The 20,786-nt window shown below is 35.2% G+C and overlaps 2 protein-coding genes across 2 annotated transcripts; one reads left to right on the forward strand and one right to left on the reverse strand.

Annotated features, from left to right (window-relative positions):
* Nucleotides 1–1,308: 1,308 nt before the first annotated feature.
* Nucleotides 1,309–12,086, reverse strand: LOC116287820 (RNA polymerase II subunit A C-terminal domain phosphatase SSU72). The gene is made up of 5 exons (XM_031694517.2): nucleotides 11,821–12,086; nucleotides 11,541–11,684; nucleotides 5,256–5,395; nucleotides 3,464–3,582; nucleotides 1,309–2,663 (listed from the first exon to the last, which is right to left on the reverse strand). The coding sequence occupies exons 1-5, from the start codon at nucleotides 11,895–11,897 to the stop codon at nucleotides 2,562–2,564; spliced, it is 582 nt and encodes a 193-aa protein (XP_031550377.1). The 5' UTR covers nucleotides 11,898–12,086; the 3' UTR covers nucleotides 1,309–2,561.
* Nucleotides 12,087–12,196: 110 nt separating this feature from the next.
* LOC148913318 (N-alpha-acetyltransferase 38, NatC auxiliary subunit-like) lies at nucleotides 12,197–15,928 on the forward strand. Its single transcript, XM_089026659.1, has 3 exons — nucleotides 12,197–12,224; nucleotides 13,016–13,178; nucleotides 14,390–15,928. Exons 1-3 carry the CDS (start codon nucleotides 12,198–12,200, stop codon nucleotides 14,503–14,505), a joined length of 306 nt encoding a protein of 101 aa, XP_088882785.1. The 5' UTR covers nucleotide 12,197; the 3' UTR covers nucleotides 14,506–15,928.
* Nucleotides 15,929–20,786: the final 4,858 nt, after the last annotated feature.

The following is a 20,786-nucleotide window of genomic DNA, read 5'->3' on the forward strand; positions in this document are numbered from 1 at the left end:
GGCAACAATGTTTAAAATATAATCTATTATGCGTTTAGTCAAGAGACCATGAAAGACAAAGAGGGGCTCTCGCGCTATCCTTTGGATATCAGGATTCCCGAAAAGTTATTTTTATCGTGATTTACTCCTCAGGAAAACTCTCCCGTTTCCGGTTTAAAGCTGATGTACAGAGAGCCGATATCGAGAAATAAATAGTCAGATTATCGCACTTTTTAAAACCCAAATCGAAACCCTTTTATTCCGTTAATGATTCCCAACGATACGATACTTCAATTTGTCGTTGAAAAGATTAAATACATCATATTTTATGATTGAAAGAGTAAGAAAAGAGTTTGAAAATCACTGCGAAATTGAGGCAAGGGCTCGTGCACATCCCAAGGCCATTTTTCGCTTCTTTAGGAAATCTAAGAAATCCTTCATTGATTTTAAAACATTTTCAAGCATAACTTGTATTTAAAAAAGCATTATGTAGAAGACTTCAATTCTACCAAAGCTGCGAGTAAACCAATCTAGATTTTTGTACACGCCTTCACGAATCAATATTTTTTCCAAAAAAAAAAAGATTTTTTTTCTCATAAATTGAGGAGAAATCTCTATATTTTTCAATTATTGGACCACAAACCTAGCGTAAACAAAACGTTTTTTCATTTGTCTCAGAAGCACATCGTCAGATTTAAACTTAGATCTTATTAACCGAGCGGGAGGTTTGTACGGGATAATCTTGACCGAGGTCGGAATGTACAGACCGAGGTCAAGATTATCCCGTATAGACCGACCAAGCTCGGTTGATAAGAGTCTTATTATATCGCGATGCGCGATGCGATCTATCCAATCAGATTGCTCGATTTGCTATTTTACAATAACTTACAAATTTCTGGCGCGCTGATTGGTTATTTTTTATCATCAATAAGAGGACAGACAGATAAAGCTGACGTCAACGAGCGCGCGCTCTTTCCGTCGATTGTTTTGATCACTAAAAATGAGAAGTTTTTATCGTTTTTGTTATTGTAAAAAACAAATAGACATCAGTTTTTTATGTGTCTGTCCTCTTTTTGAAGATAAATTTCGTCATCACATTGTCAAAGTAGTGTGGATCCACTCGGCTACGCCTCGTGAATCCACACTACTTTGACAATGTGATGACGCAATTTATCGTCAATAACTTTCGCGAGGGGACGGAAGAGCGGACGTCTGTTTTTTTTGGTTTTTTTTCCAGGCTACTCAAAATGTTGCCATCATAATTCCTTTATTTTCCCTAGAGTATCTCTTATGAATCTCTACTTTAAAAAGATCATATTGACACAAGCGTAATAAAAAATGAGATTGTTTTAATCTAATATTGATATGCAAGATCTATTTACATGCACAAATCAAAATAAATATATAGAATCCAATCAAACCACTTATTGAATGTGCAGTAGAGTGCAATTAACAATTAATCCGTGAAACACTAATTATTAAATAGTACAAAATAGCGCTAATTAAACAATAGAAAATAATGGAATTTGCATAAAACTGTCCTATTTAGTATTGCTAAAGTTTCACGGATATCTTGTTTGCACTCTAGAGTGCAAACACTAGAGTGATCACAGTAAATCCGTGAAACACTAATTACTAAATAGTACAAAATAGTGGTAGTTAAACAATAGAAAACAATGGAATTTGCATAAAGATGTGCTATTTAGTGTTACTAAAGTTTCACGTATTTACTGTGGTCACTCTAAAAGCGTGAAACAGCACTAATTAGTAGTAAATCATGCTAGTAATTAAACAAAAAAGAAAAAAAGGATTTTGTGCCAATTAGTACTATTTAGTTTTTGTGCTATTTCATGGCTATAATGTTTGCACTCTAGTTAGAAATTACAAGCGGAAGGTACGTCTTTAGAGTGGTCTTCACAAAAGATTTATCATGAGGTAGAAGTCTATTTCACGGGTTTCTGAAAGCCACTCTATTGCAGATCAAACATTTTATTTTGAAGAGATCCGTGAATTCTTACTGAGTGAAGGGGGGGTGGGGGGTGACTACAACCATTTTTAAAAAGTTTACTGCAAATCCCCCCGCCCCAATAAAGATGTCTTTACGAAACTTGATCTCTGTATTGAAACAAGTGTTGTGTAAATTACGATGCTCAAGGTTCTTGTAACGTTTTCACGGTACGGTGGGCCAATCGCGTGCACGATATCACTGATCCTCTAGCCCGACCACGTGCTCGAATAATGAACTGGCAAAATCTTAATCAATACACTACAAGGCGTAGGTGAGGGTGGTGGGGATATCAATATCTTTTTCTAGCTTCCAAAACGCAAAACCTGTAATATTTACTATCGAATAATACAGGGTGCCAAGTGTTTAACACAGCAGTGCCTAGACCATTCGCTGCCTTTTGGCGCAACTCGTTTAGTGTCTAGTGTCCTGAATAGGAGATCATTTTGCCAGTGACAGTTGAAATATTATTTGTATTGTTTATACAATCTTTATATAACCATCTACTGCATAGCAAAGGTTTCATGTTCTAATTAATAAGAGCCAAAATATTTACAGTAAATTAAATTAAGGGATGTTAATAGAATGCTACGGTATGCAATAAATTTCTTTTGCATTTCTTTTCGAACTTCTGAATCACTTCGTCGATTTCGTCTTCAACGTCATCAAGTTCTTGTATCTGAAAGTGAATGAGAGAGCAAAAAAATTGAAAAAAGGGCAGTTGTAATTTCTATTATAAAATAATTGAGATACTACGCGCGCTATGATTGGTCGAAAACCATGTTTGATGAGAGTATCAAAACACGCTATCGTCATTTTTAATCTATCGTGCGCGCTCATTGGTCAGTTTGAATAAGACTGCACGTAGGGAGAATTTACTTAGACTTTGCGTTTTCTCGATCTTTTCGCGCGTTTATTTTATACGCGTCGTGGTTTCCTACGCTCCTCTTGTGTTCTCTCAACATCCCGCGTGTTTTGATCAGAGTATCAAACACGGAAAACTGTTTTTGATCTGTTAATTCATAGTTCTTCTCCTGACAATTATCGTGTTCTGCAACCCCGCGTGCTTTAGGACTGCACACAGCACGCGCGCGCGTTTTCTATTTCTTCATTAGTAAACTCAGGGAAGGAAGCCTTTGAATTTTAGTGGTCATCCTGAGAAGAAGTCTCAAGTAATAGAGAAGATCTATATAGGAGAGCCTTCAAGATGTTAAAAATAAACAGATGATCCCGAAAAAAAAGGGATACTAATGAGGGTTTGGTTTGGATTTCACCCTATAACACTCTAACTCTTTTGTGTCCTATTGTGTTTATATGACTATTACTCTCTATTACTCTCTATTACTCTAGTGCCCTTTGTTTCATGGGTTTATCAAAACCCCGGCTCTATGCTTACAATTTTTTACGGGTCAAGTATAAAATCATTCTATCAGTATGCAGCTAGCAGATATGTTGATCCAATGTTTTGTCTATACTTACATCTTTACAAATTTCGCATATGAGGAAAGCTCCTATTGTAGCCTCTTCGTGGTTATCTTGAATGTCAATATTTATTACATGTACAGGAGTGTAAGACTGTTGTCCAATGCTTTCCAGGTCTAAATAAAGCACACAAAAAGATCCCAAAATTAGTCATTCATAGTAGTAATTTTGGATGTAAATCTATATTTATGAAGATTGGCATTGAGAACATTGTGGTCTAGCTTTGGTACAAACAGTCATCTTTTGTTTACCATAACTTACATGGTGTCGTTTGCACCCAAGTTATACCACAATGCATCATGTTTATTGAAGTAAGAAAAAGCATATGCAACATGACATTTGCTACAGAAACAAGATATTTTCACCATTATCCAAGGCTTGGGTAGGCTTTCATTAACATCCAACAGATTTGTAAGAACATTATGAAAGCCAATGAAGCTTAAAACATAAAGACTTTGATTGCTGCATGGAAGCCCACCCCATATTACTCTTGAAATTGGTTTTACAAGAAAACAAAACGTATTTCAAATAAACTATTATTTCAGGAGAATATAAAGAAATTAGTTGTCTCTGACACATATTCTACAAGTTTTTGTTGCATTTCATTTATATTTTGATGTTAGCCTTGAATTCAAGACAATATTAAGAAGGGTCCTGTATATGTTCACCCCTATACTTTAAAGTGCACATGAACCCTTTGACAATACTTTCAGTACTGATTCTACACGAAGTAAATAGTTGAATGGTAAAATATTTCTTGATTTGAGTGATGCGTTTCTAAGTTATGAAGGTTTATACTTCCAATATGCTAATGAGTGTGACGTCTATCAAGGCTTAATCAAATATACAAAATCGAACTGGTTCATAGAAACAGTATTTAAAAAGCATCATTATTTTACTCATGGTTTACATGAAAGCTATTTACAATTTTTATTTTCAAAATGGCCAGCATTTAGTATTACTAGTTACAACAAAAACACTCAAATACCTTACCTGACGTCATCATCATTAACATATTGGAAGTATAAACCTTCATAACTTAGAGATGCATCACTCAAATCAAGAAATATTTTACCAATCAACTATTTACTTTATGCAGAACCAGTACTGAATGTATTGTCAAAGGGTTCATTTGCACTTTAAGGCCGACACACACAAGGGAGCTTGCTCCCGCAATATGCATCTGGGTAATCCTGGGTCATGGGAACTAGTTATAAATCCAACAAATAAGCCAATTTGATTGGCCAACTGGAGAAAGGTTGTTGCGCGGCAATAAAAGTTTCAGTACACACGAGGGAGCTTTGCTCCCGAAACACGATTCTGCAACAGATTTGCTCCTCAACCTGTCTCATCATATTTAACCATTTTGACATGAGGGAGCAAAACCCGGGAGCAAAAGTTTTGTTGCTCAACATTTTTTTCGTGTGAAATCGTTGGTACAGATGAGGGAGCTTTGCTCCGGGGGCGTGTTGCGGGAGCAAGCTCCCTCGTGTGTGCCGGCCTTTTATGATAAAACGGAGCATTCATTTCTTAGGAGGGGGTGGGCCAGAAGAATCTCTATAAACAGTAATGTAAAATCTTTAGTCCCCCCTTTCTTCTGTCTGGATAAAAAAGTTACCCTCCCCTCCCCCTTATGTAGTAATAAATATTTGATGCCCCCCTTTTTGACCAAGTAGAAATTTAAAGGCTCTTCCATGTATTTTCTTTGGCCCACCCTCCCTCCTAAAAATGAATGTTCCCTTAGTCTCACGTTTTAATTCTGCATATAAGTTTAACACTCTAAACTCACGTTCAATAACTTGATCAAACACTCGTTCTTCAGCTGTGATGATAAGGTCAAACTCATCTGTTGTGTCCTGGAATCTCTCTGGGTTGGCTTTTATTCTTTTATTTCTGTCCAGCATGTGTAGAATTCCATTTTGTGTATATCTAGTTGTCTAAGTTAAGGCTTTCTCAGAAGTATGATTGGAACATTTTAGCATGTTAAAATATTATATTAACACTATCAATTAATTATCAAATAATATTAATAATATTAATATATAATATACACCAATTTTTAAAAAATGCTGGGTTGAAATGGTAGCAAAATACAGAAGGGTATTTTGGGTATAGTGTCAATAGCCTGGGCATATGAATTCTTTGCATACAGAAACATGCATAAGAGAGCCAAAATTCTTTGTTTGGTATTTTAAATCTCTGTTTGAAACTACAAAACTGCAACATACATACTATTAGTTTTATTAACTGCTTACTCAAAACAACATTTGCTCTAAGCTTATTAGATTATTTACCTTTATCAACTCAAGGTTTCTTCAATTTGGCGTTCATGCACATATTCATAAATAAATTAGTATTCACTACACAAGTTATACAATGGTTTTGAGCGACATACCATGAAATATCCCACAACACCTTGTATTTTCTAGCAAAGACATGCGCCTTCCGGCAAGTGTTTACTAAGAAGATACATGTGATGAATGAGATATTCCATTGTTCTATGAGAAAGCATTGTATAACTATTTTATTCCACACTATTGAAAATACATCAGCATTTTGTCAAGAAATTGAAACCATAACAATGCCAGATGGAAAGAAACAACACTTATAAAAATTCAGGCCGGTCGCTAGGACCTTGAAATGTGAGGTTCGTTTTTCTTCCAAGCTCACTACCAACAACGCCATTTCTTGAAAAACTAAAACAGTGCTAAACTCCTACAAAGGTGAAGGGAGGGTTAGTTCAAACCATCCGTAGCGACGGGCCTGAACTTTCCTACATTCTGCTTGGCTGTATTTTTATAGTATGGGATAGATATATACATGTATACACACACATGTATAGCATATTTCTTTAGTCTATAAAGAATTTTAGTAAAGGCAGGCAGTTCCAGGCAAACAGTATAAAATAACATGTTCCACATCCTGAGGTATATTTTTTCAAAGGCACATGTTTTTGAAGAGATAGTGAAAAGGAGGATAAGAGCATTTTTAAAATAGTAAATAAAATTTAAAAATCTAGTTGTTCTAGTGCTTTCAGACTAATTGGGACACTTTTAAACGCACATTACCCCTACATTCAAGGTTCATGCATGAAACTCAACTGACATGTCGATTTTTAGAGAAGCAGGGGAAAAGACAGGAGAACAGCACATCAAACAAACTCAACATATTCTAGCTTAGGCATGGGACTTAAACGCAGGTCTAGTGCACTCTGAAAGATTTTGATGCAAATTAGCAGTGTAGACTATTCACAAGTTCAATTCTCATTTTTTCATAAAAGTAGATCATTCAAAACCACACAAATTACAGATAAATTATTAATAGGTAAATGAAAGTGGAGATCCACTACTTTTAAGAACTGCACTAAACTAAATTTAAACAATCTGAATTAGCCGGCTGCCTATTGATTGAGTTTAAATTCTTAAATAGAATGATGTTACTATTTGTTACTTGAACAACATGGACAAAAGCCAGTGAAGTAGACTCAGCAAAGTGAGAAAGACTAAAATGGAACTCCATCTGCAAAGGGTAGCATAGACAAAAAAGTGTCTACTGATCAACTACCTATTCAAATGACCCTTCAATGCTTACAAAGATGGTCAATGCAATGTTAGCCATGTTAACCTGTACATTTTGGGGACTGTCCATTTTTTATCAGGGAGGGGAAGTGGAATTCACCTGTTAACCCATATGAGAAATCTGCTCCCCCCAATTGTTGCATAGAAAAATACCCCTCCCTTGTTTATTCATTTTAATTAATGAAAAATTGCTGTGCAACTCGGTTTCATGCCACCCCTCAAGCCCAAAATGTTTTAATGTACCCCAATTTGTTTCAATGACCCCCACAATAAAAAATCATACTGCCTCCCCTACCTTGTAAAAAATGAAATGTCCCTTTTAATAATTAGTCTTCTAATTTTGTAGTGATGCTAACTCAATTAAGTCTTATGCAACATTTTAATTATAACACTAGGCTGATTTCTTTTATCTATCTACTTTTGGAGAGCTACTTCACCACCTTATTTTCCCGAAAATAAGGACCATGGTTACTGTTTGCTTTAAGTTAATAACTTGTATAGATGCCAGTATTAGTATAATAGAAATTAGTAAGCGCAGTCTTGAGAAAGACTGTTTTTGGTGGTGACTGACATTTCTACAACCTGAGCGGAAGTCATCTTCAGAGTCGTGACGAAACGAGAGAAACTAGTAAAGTACTTTAAATTTCAGTTACTCTCTGCACACTTTATGATTAATACTAAGGTTACCTACCCTAAAATCATAACTTGATATATTGCCCTATAACACTATGTCACAAACAAAACAGTCTATTGTTTTAACGCTAAGGATTAGGGTCGCTATAGGTGGACAGAATGTCAACACAAATAAAAAACATGATAAGACTGCATTTACAAAACAGAGAAACGACAAATACCATTAATATTGAAAGATAAACATTGAAAAAACATATATGGAAACTAGACGGTGTGAAAGCAAACTTTTGAAGAGAAAGACTTAGTCGAATTGTTCATTGTTTATCAAATCTGTCCCACACTGTAAACGTTTTATCACACTCATGTATGTTATAATCTTATTCAACCATCACTAAATCAAAAAAAAGAAAAACAAAAACACACACAATGAAAATATTATAACTGAGACAATTACCTCTCATTAAAACTTGAATGCAAAATCAAATTATGTACCCGAATGTTGAAATAGCTTACAACATTATGTGTTGTATTAGATTTAGGATCACTCGTCTCCATAAACATACCATATTCTTGTGTATTTAAATCTGATGCCTTTACCACTCCTGGGTGGGCAGCTTAATGCCTAACAGGTCTTGTGACCCAATTGATAAAGCAGCCGGTAGATCGAATTAGAATTTAGTTGTTTTTTTTTTGGAGGGAGGAAAACCCGGAGGAAAAACCCTCGAAGCACAGGAGATAACCAACAAACAACTCTACTCACATGCGGCACCGAGACCAGCAGAGCTTAACCCGGGTTGCATTGGTGAGAGGCAGTGCATTAGTAGCCCATGCCACCGTGCTTCCCTGGTAGCATTCTTCGAAAAGTTTCAAATCAAGCTGAATAACATTCCTCAAATTAACTCCAAAAAGCAATAAGATTTCTTTGGCAGTTAATTTCCTTTCTTAAAAATATTAACTTGCACAATGTCAATAGATTACCAACATCTTATAAACCCCTGGAAGACAGCGCCATAGACCAAGATAGATGAGCAAGTCCTGAAAATGGGTTAATAGAAGGCTTATGTCATTGTCGCACCCAAGCAAATCTCCTTTTATTAGGGGAATTCCAGACGGAAATCAGTCCCTATGTCGGTCAATATTATATCATGTCTGGTTTCTTTAAGAACTCTTCAGCTTAGCTCAAGTTCTTTGTATATTGCTCTACCTTAGGATTAGGTTCCTACAATTCCAAAATTAAAGTTTCTACATACAAATCCATATTTAAAAAATTCAAGATGTACCAAATTTGTCTGCATTTGTCCAGGTTTTGAGGGATCTTTTTGAGGGCTCATTGGCAAATTTCATACATTGTTTCCATCAGCAACTGAATATTGCATTTGATTGGTCCAAAGCGTACAAATGTCATCAAGTCATTCCAAGAACTTGTTGCAACACTATTCTTCTCTGTAGCATCTTTATCTTCACATTTTTTTTATTATACAGAGCAGATATGTGCCCTGGTCTAGCGACAATGAATACCACTGTTCCTCTGTATTAATGTGCAATAATTCTCAAAACTTTGATCAGCAGATTCTTTCATAGCACTGGACTGAAGAACAAGGCCTGGCATACCAATAATTAGCATATTCAATTAAAACTTGGGCAAAACTGGAGCAGCTGCTCTGTCGATGGCAGGATCAAAAGGACCAGGTTTGTTTATTGTAACCAACCACTAGCTGGCACTGTTGACTGGGATTAGTGGCAACTATCCACTGTACCGATTGTTCTACAACTGGGGATCCAGAATTGTGTTGAGAATTTGGAAAATACTTCATAGACATCTGGATTTATTTTTTATATCCCAAAAAATTAAAACCACTTGTTTCAAAAGTAAAATTACTAGCTTCAAGTTCAAGGAAAAGTAGTTTCCACTTGAAGATAAATTTGGCCAGACACAGCAGAAAAAAGGAGCAATCTTCAAACTTCTCTTGCCAACACTACATCTATACTAAGACTGTTCAAATTTGCCTCAACCTGACATATTTGTTTACTCTCAATCAAGGTAAATAGGGCATTGTTAGGATAAAATCTTGAATTCTTCTTAAGAAAAAGTTCAATGTAAATAGAACCCCAAACGATATCCAAGATGAAGCACGCATCATGCAATAACTGTTGAACTCGGAAGCCATCTGTCAAGAATCTTTACTTATCTTATGCTCACTGGGAAAATTGGTTTTCATCTTTCACAAGCATTAGCAAAGTTTACTTCAATGATTTACTGCATTGTTCGATTTCGTCCATATGTAAATTTAATGGTTTTGGATAGAAATCCCTTGTTGAATATGCTTTTTGAACCTATCACAGCACACCTCATTGTTTAATCCAGACTTCACTATAATCATTTTCTCTCCAATAAGTTTTCAAAACACCTACAGGATCACTAGTTGACTAACAGTTTAACTCTTACTTAGATATTGAAATACTCATTTTCTCTCAGAAACCTTACGCATTTTTCTCCTGTTTAATCAATTTCCGTCTTAGCTCACATCCACCAGTCAAGTTATTCAACCATCCCATTTACCAGCTATTGAAACACTTATTTAACTGCATTCAATAGCGGAAAAAAAGTGAATAAAGACCCAATTGTATTTTCCAATTGCCATTTCCACAGGCATTTTTTTAAAAATCTCCTTTGATATTTGATTGATCTAGCTCATAAACATTTGGGACATTTTCCCCTCATGAAACTAAAATATTTAATTAGATTTCCAACTTTTTTCAAAAGTCCAATAAGTCAACTGCTTTGTCAATGTTGTTTTGCCCAATGAGAAAGGGTACTTGTTTCAATTCCCTTCAAACATCTGTCCCTCATGAATAATTCATCTTATTAATGCTTGCCAATGGAGACAGACAAGAGCCGTTTCAGTCCCAAGGGAATGGCATCACAATATTTTGGGTGTGCGTTATTTGATTATGGGACTCTTTAGAAACTTATTTCCCAAAATACAAGCCAGGGGTATGTTAGGGTTTCGAGAAAGAGTGTAGATGAAGACGTTAGTTTTGGTACTGTATTAGTAAAGCATTCACAAACACACAAGTGTGTGGCACTAGATATATTTATTTTGTGCCACATTAAACATGAATTCATGATACAAATCAATTACTGAATCCTATTACCTTTGAACACTAGATCCGCTGCTTGTTGGTCATCATTCCTAAAACTATTCTAAAGGCATCTAAATAGAAATTGTTTTTCTTTCCATGCTCTTTCCCAAAGGAATCACTTTTCTTCTGGTCCTCTCTGGGCAGACAACCTTTCTTGAACTTCAAGGGCTGAAGATTGAAAGTTATCATTTTTGGGGGAGGGGAGGGTGAATGGGTGGTTTGGTGAAATTTTTGTAGGCAAAGGCATTATCTGAAGTAGCCAAATAAAAAATGTGACTTTTTTGCTTATAAGTTCAAGTCTGCAAGGTCTTTTTTTTACAACTTTACATGGTCTGTTTGCATCTGTAAATGTCAATAAATTGTAAGTCAGTGGCAGCTAAGGCTGCAACATTGCATAAGAACAGAAATTGTTTTGCTTGCGAAGCTCCCTTGATGAACATTCCCTCAATGAAACAACCGGATCAATGGTCCAGGAGAATTTCACCTTTTTCCCATACTTACACAAAAACCTTTTACACAATACTGCCTCAGGATGTTAGAAAAAATATGTTACATTAATCATTATAACTATTGCCTGGAATGTAAAAAGAATATTTTGATTTTTGTACCACCTTTTCACGGCTTTCGAAAGACATCATTACCATGCCGTCATGTATGGACCTGCCTTTCTTTAGAGCGAAGAAATCCGTTAGAAAGAATGAAATTTTATGCCTGGATACAAGTTTGAGTCTCTTCGCAATAAATCTTTATACATTTCTTCGTATGTAGTATCGAATGTATAAACGTTGGGTTTGTCTGGAGCTGATCCTGGTAACTTTACGTGTGTTCCTGAGCCATAAGATTTCACATCGAATCCTCTCTTGCTGTAAGAAATATAAAATTTAAACATGTTGAAAACGCCACTACCCTACAAATTTCACTTTGATAAAAATCCTGGTACACCCTGGAATTTTATCAAGACCTTTTTCTCTCATTTCTTGTAGATTTTCTCCACTTTACCTTAGGAAATTATGAGCTTCCATACTTCGGTTTTGATTACTTGAACAAACGACTGCTATTCTCAACTTGTGAACCATAATTATGATATATAATGGGAATTTGGGGTATAAAAAAATAGAATAATAGAATAATAAGGGTTTCAACTATAAACTTTTGATAAATTGACCGACAGAAACGCTTTTTTCTGGCCGATGTAAACGGATAACCTTTGGATAACTTCAAAAATTCAGGAGTACAAAAACAGGGACGACGACTTCTTGTTTGAAATCTTTCCTGCGTCATAGATCATGATGTAATCATCCGGGACATCAACACTATCTCAGGCTCTTTTCGGTCTTGGAAAGACGAGAGGGACTGATACTAGTAGAATTTTCAAAATGGCGGACGAAAGTCAACTTTTGGAGGTAAAAATATTTAAGACAATTTTAAGCCTCATTTTCTCTTAAGCTTTTTATTACTATGTTGAATAATCGTAAGGAACTGTGGAGAGCAAGCAGCGTGAGAGGCTATAGGCCCCTATTTTTGCTAATATCTACTAATTTATCCAAAACCTTTTCACTTTTTGCCAGTTCTAGTGCCTTGAGTTCCTCGATCATGCGAGTTCAACGTGCTCTTTACGTAAAATTTAGAATGCCAGTACCCTTCCTTTTCAAATAATAAGATTTTATTGAGATTAAGTGTTGAAATTAGTGAGAATCTTGCATAAGCGAAGAGTAATGAAAATCCCACATGGAGCCCAACTAAGAAGTTAAAGTGAAAATAAAATCAGAAAATCCTTGTCAGTTGTCAGTGACGATGAACGGTCAAATTAGTCTTAGCTTGGCCATACCTTGTTTTTGGCTGAACATTACTGATCAAAATGACCAGCAAGGCAAAGATTTTACCCGAGAGAAGTTCTAATTCTAGCCAGAGATTGTTCAATGACCAACCATCATACACAACATTATATATTCTTATTATTATCTGGCTTGGCCCAGGATATAAATGACCTCTCCTGTAGTCTACCCCTGTGTCTTAGATAGCTCAGGTAGTTGCAAACGTCATTGGTTCAAATCCTGTTCAAAGCCAGTTTTTTTTCCATTCTTCAGCTCTATCTATTAGGCTGTATTCACTTACTTATTCTCTAACCATTATAGGCCTGCAAAATAGTTAGCAAAAATATCTATAATAATCATTATTTTTTCCCCTCATTTAGACTCAAGAGAAGAGTGAGAAAAGAAAAGAGTTAGAAAGCTGGTTAAACAAACTACTGCGGATCAAAATAACTGATGGCCGTACATTGATAGGATCATTTTTATGTACAGACAAAGATATGAATATTATTCTTGGTTCCTGCCAGGAGTATGTTGGACAGCCAGGTTTGTATGTTGTGTATTTTATGCTTTGGAATTCAAATTTTAAGAAATTTTGAAAAGCCCTTGGGAAAGGAAATTGGGAGGAAAATGTCTTAGAGTGTAATGATATACAGCTCCTTGAAAACCCCTGACCCATTAATTTTTTCCAACCTTGAAACAACCTCTGGGCTGTTCAAAGTCAGGGCACAGCTAACTCACAGATTGAACACTGAAACAACATCTGAGCTGATCTAAGTCAGGGCATGGATATCTCACTATAGAACCCTGAAACAACCTATGGGCTTATCTAAGTCAGGGCACAGCTAACTCATAGATTGAACCCTGTAATAACCTCTGGGCTGATCAAAATCAGATATGACAGGGCGAACTCATATATCAAGGCCTGAAACAATCTCTGGGCTGGTTTAAGGCACAGCTAACTCTAATAACATCAGGACTAGCCACAATGTATCTAACTTGTGGCCCTCACAGTCAGGGCACAGCCCCACAATCCCTTAATTAAAGGGAATTAGGGAAAACAGTCCTAAATATAGGAAACCCATATTCACAGTGGTCAAGCTTTACACGCTGCTTATCCCATCTCTTCACCTCAATCACTCACTAGCTAATACACACCACCTACTAGTGATATCCCTGCATTCTTTTATTTTCTTTTCGCTGTTGATTGCGGAGCAAGCATGCAGTATTTCTATCTCTGCCTGTAGCCCGGTATCCTGACGTACTGTAAGGCTAACATTATCCAAGTGCTCACATGAGATAGAAGATTGAGAAAACAAAGCAAATTTCAAAACAAGTGGAAAAATAAATAGGAAAAGATAAATAAGTTATTTATAGGCTTAAAGTCAGTTTGGAAAGGAAAAATTGTTAACTGTTTATTATTATTTATTTCTATATTTTTTTATTCATTTATTTATTTTATTTTATTTTATTTTATTTTATTTTGTTTTATTTTATTTTGTTTTATTTTATTTTGTTTTATTTTATTTATTTATTTATTATTTTTTACTTGTTTATTTTTATTTCTATTTTTTATTTTTTTACTTTTTCTTAATTAAAAAAAACTGATCTCGGCTTGACTGCCTTTTTCCATATTTTCAAGACCTCAAGCACAGGTTTTCCCTATCCAACCACAGGCAGCCCAAGCAATATATTTGGGCTGCCTTTGATCTGACTCTCCTGGCCAGAAATACTTTAATGAGATGTCATATTTTTAGGGGTTGATAAAGAAGATCCCAGGATACTAGGACTTGCTATGATACCAGGAAGACACATCAGATCTATTGAAATCGATATGGACAAACAATATAATAAATTTGGAGAGTTTATTTAATGCATTGAATCAGACAAGAATCCAGGGCTACCCCAAGAGCTTTTGCGAGGTTATTTTTGTTTTCTTTGGTGTCAACCGGTTTATGTAATTTTTTTGTAATAATATTTCTATAGACCTCTTCGGCTTGGGGTAATGTTGTCCCATTTCAGACCACATGTCATTCCCTTGAGAATAAGATTCTTTGTTTGAGCTGTATCCATATTCATGTGTCTTCTCATGTGCAACCGAGTGCAAACCTTAAACAAAGAAATGATACTCTAGGGAATGACACATGGTCTGTAATGGGAAAACATTACGTCAGAGGCAAAGAGGTCTATTAATAATTATACTAGAGTGCAAACAGTATATCTGTGAAACACTATTGTTCGAAATAGTGCTAGTTAAACAAAAGAAAACAATAGAATTAGCATCAAATAGTGTAAGTTAGTATTACTAATATTTCACAGATATTTTTTTTTTTTTTGCACTCTAATAGAGTGCTCGCACTAAACCCGTGAAACAAATACTAAATTTTAGTACTAAATAGTGATAATCAAACAATAGGAAACAAAGGATTCTGTATGAATTACTACTAATTAGTACTAAATATTCATGGGTTTAGTGCATGCACTCCACTAAGATATCACTTTACCACTTGACAAAGGCACATTCAACTAATTTGGCAAATAAAAGTTAAAGTTAGTTGTAGGATCTGTGCTAAACCTGCAAGTACAGTACTCCAAAATACTCCTGTGAGACCAGAGTTTTGAGAAGTATTTTGAAATATCATGGAGAAGTTAGAAAATAGATAATGCTAAAGGTATGACATACACTGTAATTAAGTATAATTGATTTTTCCCAATTTCGTTAATAAATATTAATTTTATCTGTATGAATGAAAACAGGGGAGGATCCAGGATTTTGTTCAGGGAGGGGTGCAAATCAAAAGGAAAAAACAATATTTGTTATCTTTGAAGTAGGGGCACAAATTGGAACCAGGGAGGGGTGCGCACCCACTGCACCCCTCCCCTGGATCCGCCCCTGGGAAAAGTGTTTTATCTTACTCACAATGCTCACCATTGAATAGTCGAGTGCCTTTACATAATAGTTCCATTGACATTCGTACATGAATGTTAGCCTGATTGAATAGCAAATTTATGTAAATTTATGTAAAGAATGTGTAGGTTGAGCAACACCCTTGTTTTGAACTCTCACACACTTAATAATATACAGTAATGGTATTTGTGAATAGCTGTCAGACTTGTAAATGAGGATTTAAGCCAAAGGAATTCCTTCTGTAGTATTCAAAAACAATGGTTAATGCAAATGAATGTAAAACTGGTGTACACGTGTAGATCATACACATCAGCTCAAGAGAGATTCAAGACATTGTCACTGACTTTTACATGTAAATAAAGATTAAAGCAATATTGTTAAACTCAAACTCATTTTTAGATTTGTTTCAGGGTTCAAAAATTCAGTTTATTCTTACCTATCTACCATTATCTACCAAGGGGTCTTACCTATTTACCAACCACAGTTGCTATATGGAAAATAATAAAAGCTCCAAGACGTTTTTCTTATGTTTTGAGCTCATTTGTGAAATGGATTATTTTCTGATGTGTGATGACATCATCCCCGGGGGGGGGGGGGGGTACTCCCCTATATTTGTTATACGGGTATGTGCCGCCCTATAGGGTATGGTTTTTCGGCTTTTGGGTCTGGGGTAGGGTATCATTTTTTGACATTTTGTCTGGGATAGGGTATCATTTTAGTCTGGGATAGGGTTAACGATTTGGTCATTTTTGTCTGGTGAATAGGCTACGCTTTCTGCCGACACAAAAACAATAAAAACGTTGATTGCAATCGCTTGTAAGACCGTATATTCCGTCTTTTAGTCTGGGATAGGGTGTACAATTCTTAGTTTTAGTCTGGGGTAGGGTATGTAAAATCAAAATTTTAGGTCTGGGATAGGGTCAGGGTTTTGAGGTCCTGGCGGCACACCCCTACCCAAGTTGGGGTGGTAGTACCCCCCCTGGGACATCATCACGCCGTAATTCTTCATCATATTTCTTAAAGTGCCTATGACCCTTAGCTCAATGTTTTCAGCATTGATTCTACATGAAAATTCAAGTTAAGTAGTAAAATATTTTTATATGATTTGAGTGATGCATCTTGGAGATATCAAGGTTTATACTTCCAGTATGCTAATGAGTGTGATGTCATAGGAGGCATTATTAAATATACCAAAAATGTACTGGGGTAGTAAAATATCCTGTATAAAACATAATTATCTTACTCAGGGTTTATAGAAAGGTTATTACGAATTTGTTTCCCCAATCATTGTAATCAGTGTTTTGATCTAAAAATGATGACAAATAAACCCAAACGCCTACTATGACACGTCACACTCATTAGCATACTGGAAGTATAAACCTTGATATCTCCAACATGCATCACTCAAATCATATAAACATATTTTACTATTTAACTTTTAACTTCATGTAGAATCAATGCTGAAAACATTGAGTTAGGGGTCATAGGCACTTTAAAAAATTAAAAAAACAAGCATGCTAAAAAATGTGCTAAATTATAAGGTATCTATTTTCTCAAGCAGTAAAACCCCACGTATAAGAACCTAGATTTTTGCAAGTCAGCCTGAAGAGGTTCTTTTATAAATGGTGCTTAACTTGAAATCAGGCTATATAGGTTCTTAAATGGGTTCTTAATTTTTGGTAAAAAAGAGTACTTGTATTGGTGGGCGTGGCATTTCATACATTAAATAATTCACACATAATTTTCATGCTAGCTAAATGGAATCATAGTTAATGGAGCGGAACAGAAGTTAACTATGATGAAATATATATTGTAGAACATTAAAAGCACATAAATCATACAAAATAGTGCACGTTATTGTTTTCTATTGTTTTGCAAAGTACAGACCCTTTTTCTAACATACAGAGTATACTGTATTTTATTATTTACAAGAAAATAAAACAGATTTGACTAATTTATATTTGGAAATTAATTAGACTTTGAAATTTCAGCCTGACAGGTTCTTGAATTAGGCTCCTATACCCGGGGTTTTACTGTATCAGAAGTATAAAATTGGATGGTTTTCAGATTCTAACTCTGAAACAGGGCATGAATTTCAGGCTTTTTACTCTGGAACAGGCCTGTCGGGGAGGAGGGGGGGTCAGAAGGCTCAGGGGCACATCCCTGGGGCTAAGTTCAAATTATTTCCTTCTTTCTGATGGGGCTGACATTGCTAAATCTCTAATTTTTATTGTGTGACCGTGTAGAGTACAAACACTATAAGTGCGTAACATAAACACCACTAAATTATGCTAATCCTATTGTTTTCTATTGTTTAATTAGCACTATTTACTACTAAATAGTGCAAAGTGTTGCACACTTTCAGTGTTTATACTCCTAGTAGAACAACAACAGTGCATGTAGCCTTCACTCTCAGCTAAAGGAAGATATATTTTATATTAATAATTGAAATTCAGACATACTTAGTTTTTATTTATTTTTTGGAAATTTCTGAACAATGTACATGGGAGGCTTAATTATAAGTTTTTAGGTAGACTGTAATAATTCAACATTTAATATTAAAATGAAAAAATCGTTGTCTAAATACCATTGAAGCATGCACTACTAAGAGTGAAGGTATTTAACCCGTGAAATGAAAAATACATTGTCAACGTGTAATAGTCAAATAGACTATAATTAGGGGCTACTAAATTGTATTAATCAAATATCTATTTCACGGGTTTAATGACTTCACTCTAGGTAACTCATGACTGTATGAAGGCAAATGATTGAATTGAGAATGACGTATTTGTGAGGATCTAGCTATGCTTTCACTAACTTCATCTACATTCATTAACAGCTGATATGAAATGTGTAGGAATGATAACACTACGAAACTGAGGCATCATGATCAGGAAGCCAGAAATTTGACCAAAAAAATGAAAACATCCCCTTCATTACAATAAAAATTACATAAAACTCATTAATTATAGACAATTTGAAAAACGAGTTTAACACTGGGAATAAGCACCATGAACAATATTATTTAATGATATCAAAACTATATTTTCATAAGAAAGACCATGTCTAAATTATTAACAATTTCAGAACGTTCTGTTGTCTTATCATATATTAAATCCCTGAAGATTTATAAGCATTTGAAATGTACTGAAAACATGATAGCAAGGCTGGTAGGTCCTTGGTTGTTGCCCCCACGTCAGGATCATGGTCAAACCATGGTTAAACATGATTAAAACATGTTAGAACATGGTCAATCAAACATGGTTGACCATGGTTTGCATACAAACTTTTCTAATTTCAAACAGCTGTAGCTTTGAATCATTTGTTACTATAATGAATTTTGGAAGATCACTAATTTCGATATACTTTCTAATGAAAGCATTGTTGCTTCCTATAACTGATAAACTGAGGCACACCCTCTTTCATATAGTCTATAAGAGCTTGAGGAAAAGTGACACAGTTGGCAAACTTTTTTGAGTCCGATTTTCTCAGATCAGCTGGATGGTATTGTCTTTTTTACTTTTATTTCATTAACTCTTTTTTTACTTTATTAAAAACAATCTTTTTGGCAGAAATGATGTGTTTTCAGGAAGTATTTTCAGACATATTCCTAGTTCAATCTCCACCAAGGACTAAACTGTAATACATCAGTGTAGACTGTATATCTTGGGGTAGGCGGGGTGGGGAGGGGTAAGTGCATTCTGCACCACATTTCTTGGGATGACTGTGGGTATGCATTGTGTGGGAGGGGGGGTAGGAGACGTAATCTTTGCCCTTTGTGGAGAAGGTCTGACTTTGACTGGAAAATAGGTCCCTTGCAGTAATGGTCACATGTCTGTACTAACGTATAACTGGTGAGAAAAATTTTATTTATTTATTTTTTATTATTTTTTTAAATTTTATTTTGATTCTTTTAGGTTGTAGAAATTTTGTTTGCTCACCAGTATATTTCACCCATGGGAATCAAGATGTTCATTCATTAATTGCTCTCAGTGAATTAATCAGCACGTGATTACTGAGCTGCAAAGGGCTTATTAATGCACATTCATTCAGTCCTTTCAAATAGGACGTGAGGTATTACCACTATCAGAATCTTTAGACTCCTACAAATAATTGTTACATAAATTGAATAGCAAAATGGTAGGCGGTCCCTTCATAACATTTTTCTTCGAGTCCCCAATGTTCCTTAATGTACTTTAGGGGGTTTTCATTTTTCATTCATTAGCCCATTGGGGGGTGGGGAGGGGGGATCACATAGAAAGCTTTACAAACATAAGCCAACCACCGCGTGGTAGAAGCAACAATAGCGACCTTTAGATATGACGACGAGTACGAAATCAAGTACGAGTACCAGTTTTAAAATTGGTCCTGTACACGTAGTTAACACTAAATCGTAGTCGATTTCCAATTTTTTACAATTTAAAGTTTTAATCTACGTACACAACCACGAATACGAAATGACAGTGCCAATCTTGAAAAGTTAGAAACTCATACTCATACTTGTTTTTTTACTTGTCGTCAGATCTAAAGGTCTCTAATGTAATAACCCCCCCCCCCCTTTATCACCCTGTCAAAAAGCTCACAACAACACTCACAACAACATGAAATTTTCCTAAACTTTGTCTGCATATTTTTCTGGCATAATTTCTTCTGTGCTTACATTATTTAATAGAGCGCATGCAGTAAAACCATAAAATAAAAACAAAGTTGATACTGACAAATAGTACACTGTAGCTAGAGTGATTTTCATATGACCGTGAAAGAAAATAGACCATTTAGTTTGTAATAGTTGATAAAGAACAAAAGAAAATCATTGGTTTAGAGTCTACTACTAACTATTAGTTTGCCTATTCTTTCATGGTCATATGAAAACGACTCTACTGTATTAGTGAGTAATAGTTGCTAGCACTCAACCAGAACATTTATTAAACAAGACACAAATGGTCTCTTGTGTATTTGTCTTTGTACGATGATGTTCTGGTTGAGTGATAGAAACTTACTATTAGTCACTAAATAGCTACTACTTGTCAATATCAACTTTGTTACTTTTTATTTCATGGTTGTACTGCATGCGCTCTACATTTATGAATAATTATTACTGTTTGAACATTTCAAGCTAGCTTAGTAAGCAACATGCAACAAAATATTTATAACCTTTTCTGAAATAGATGTATTTATGTTGAAAGACTGGCAAAAGAAAGTATGCAAAGCATTCTGGTAGTGGTGGTATATGACTGTCACAGTGT

Source organism: Actinia tenebrosa, unplaced genomic scaffold (assembly GCF_029948245.1).
Source record: "Actinia tenebrosa isolate PJP-AT-01 unplaced genomic scaffold, QUT_ActTen_1.0 PGA_scaffold0__85_contigs__length_37466705, whole genome shotgun sequence".
Taxonomy (NCBI): Eukaryota; Metazoa; Cnidaria; class Anthozoa; order Actiniaria; family Actiniidae; genus Actinia; species Actinia tenebrosa.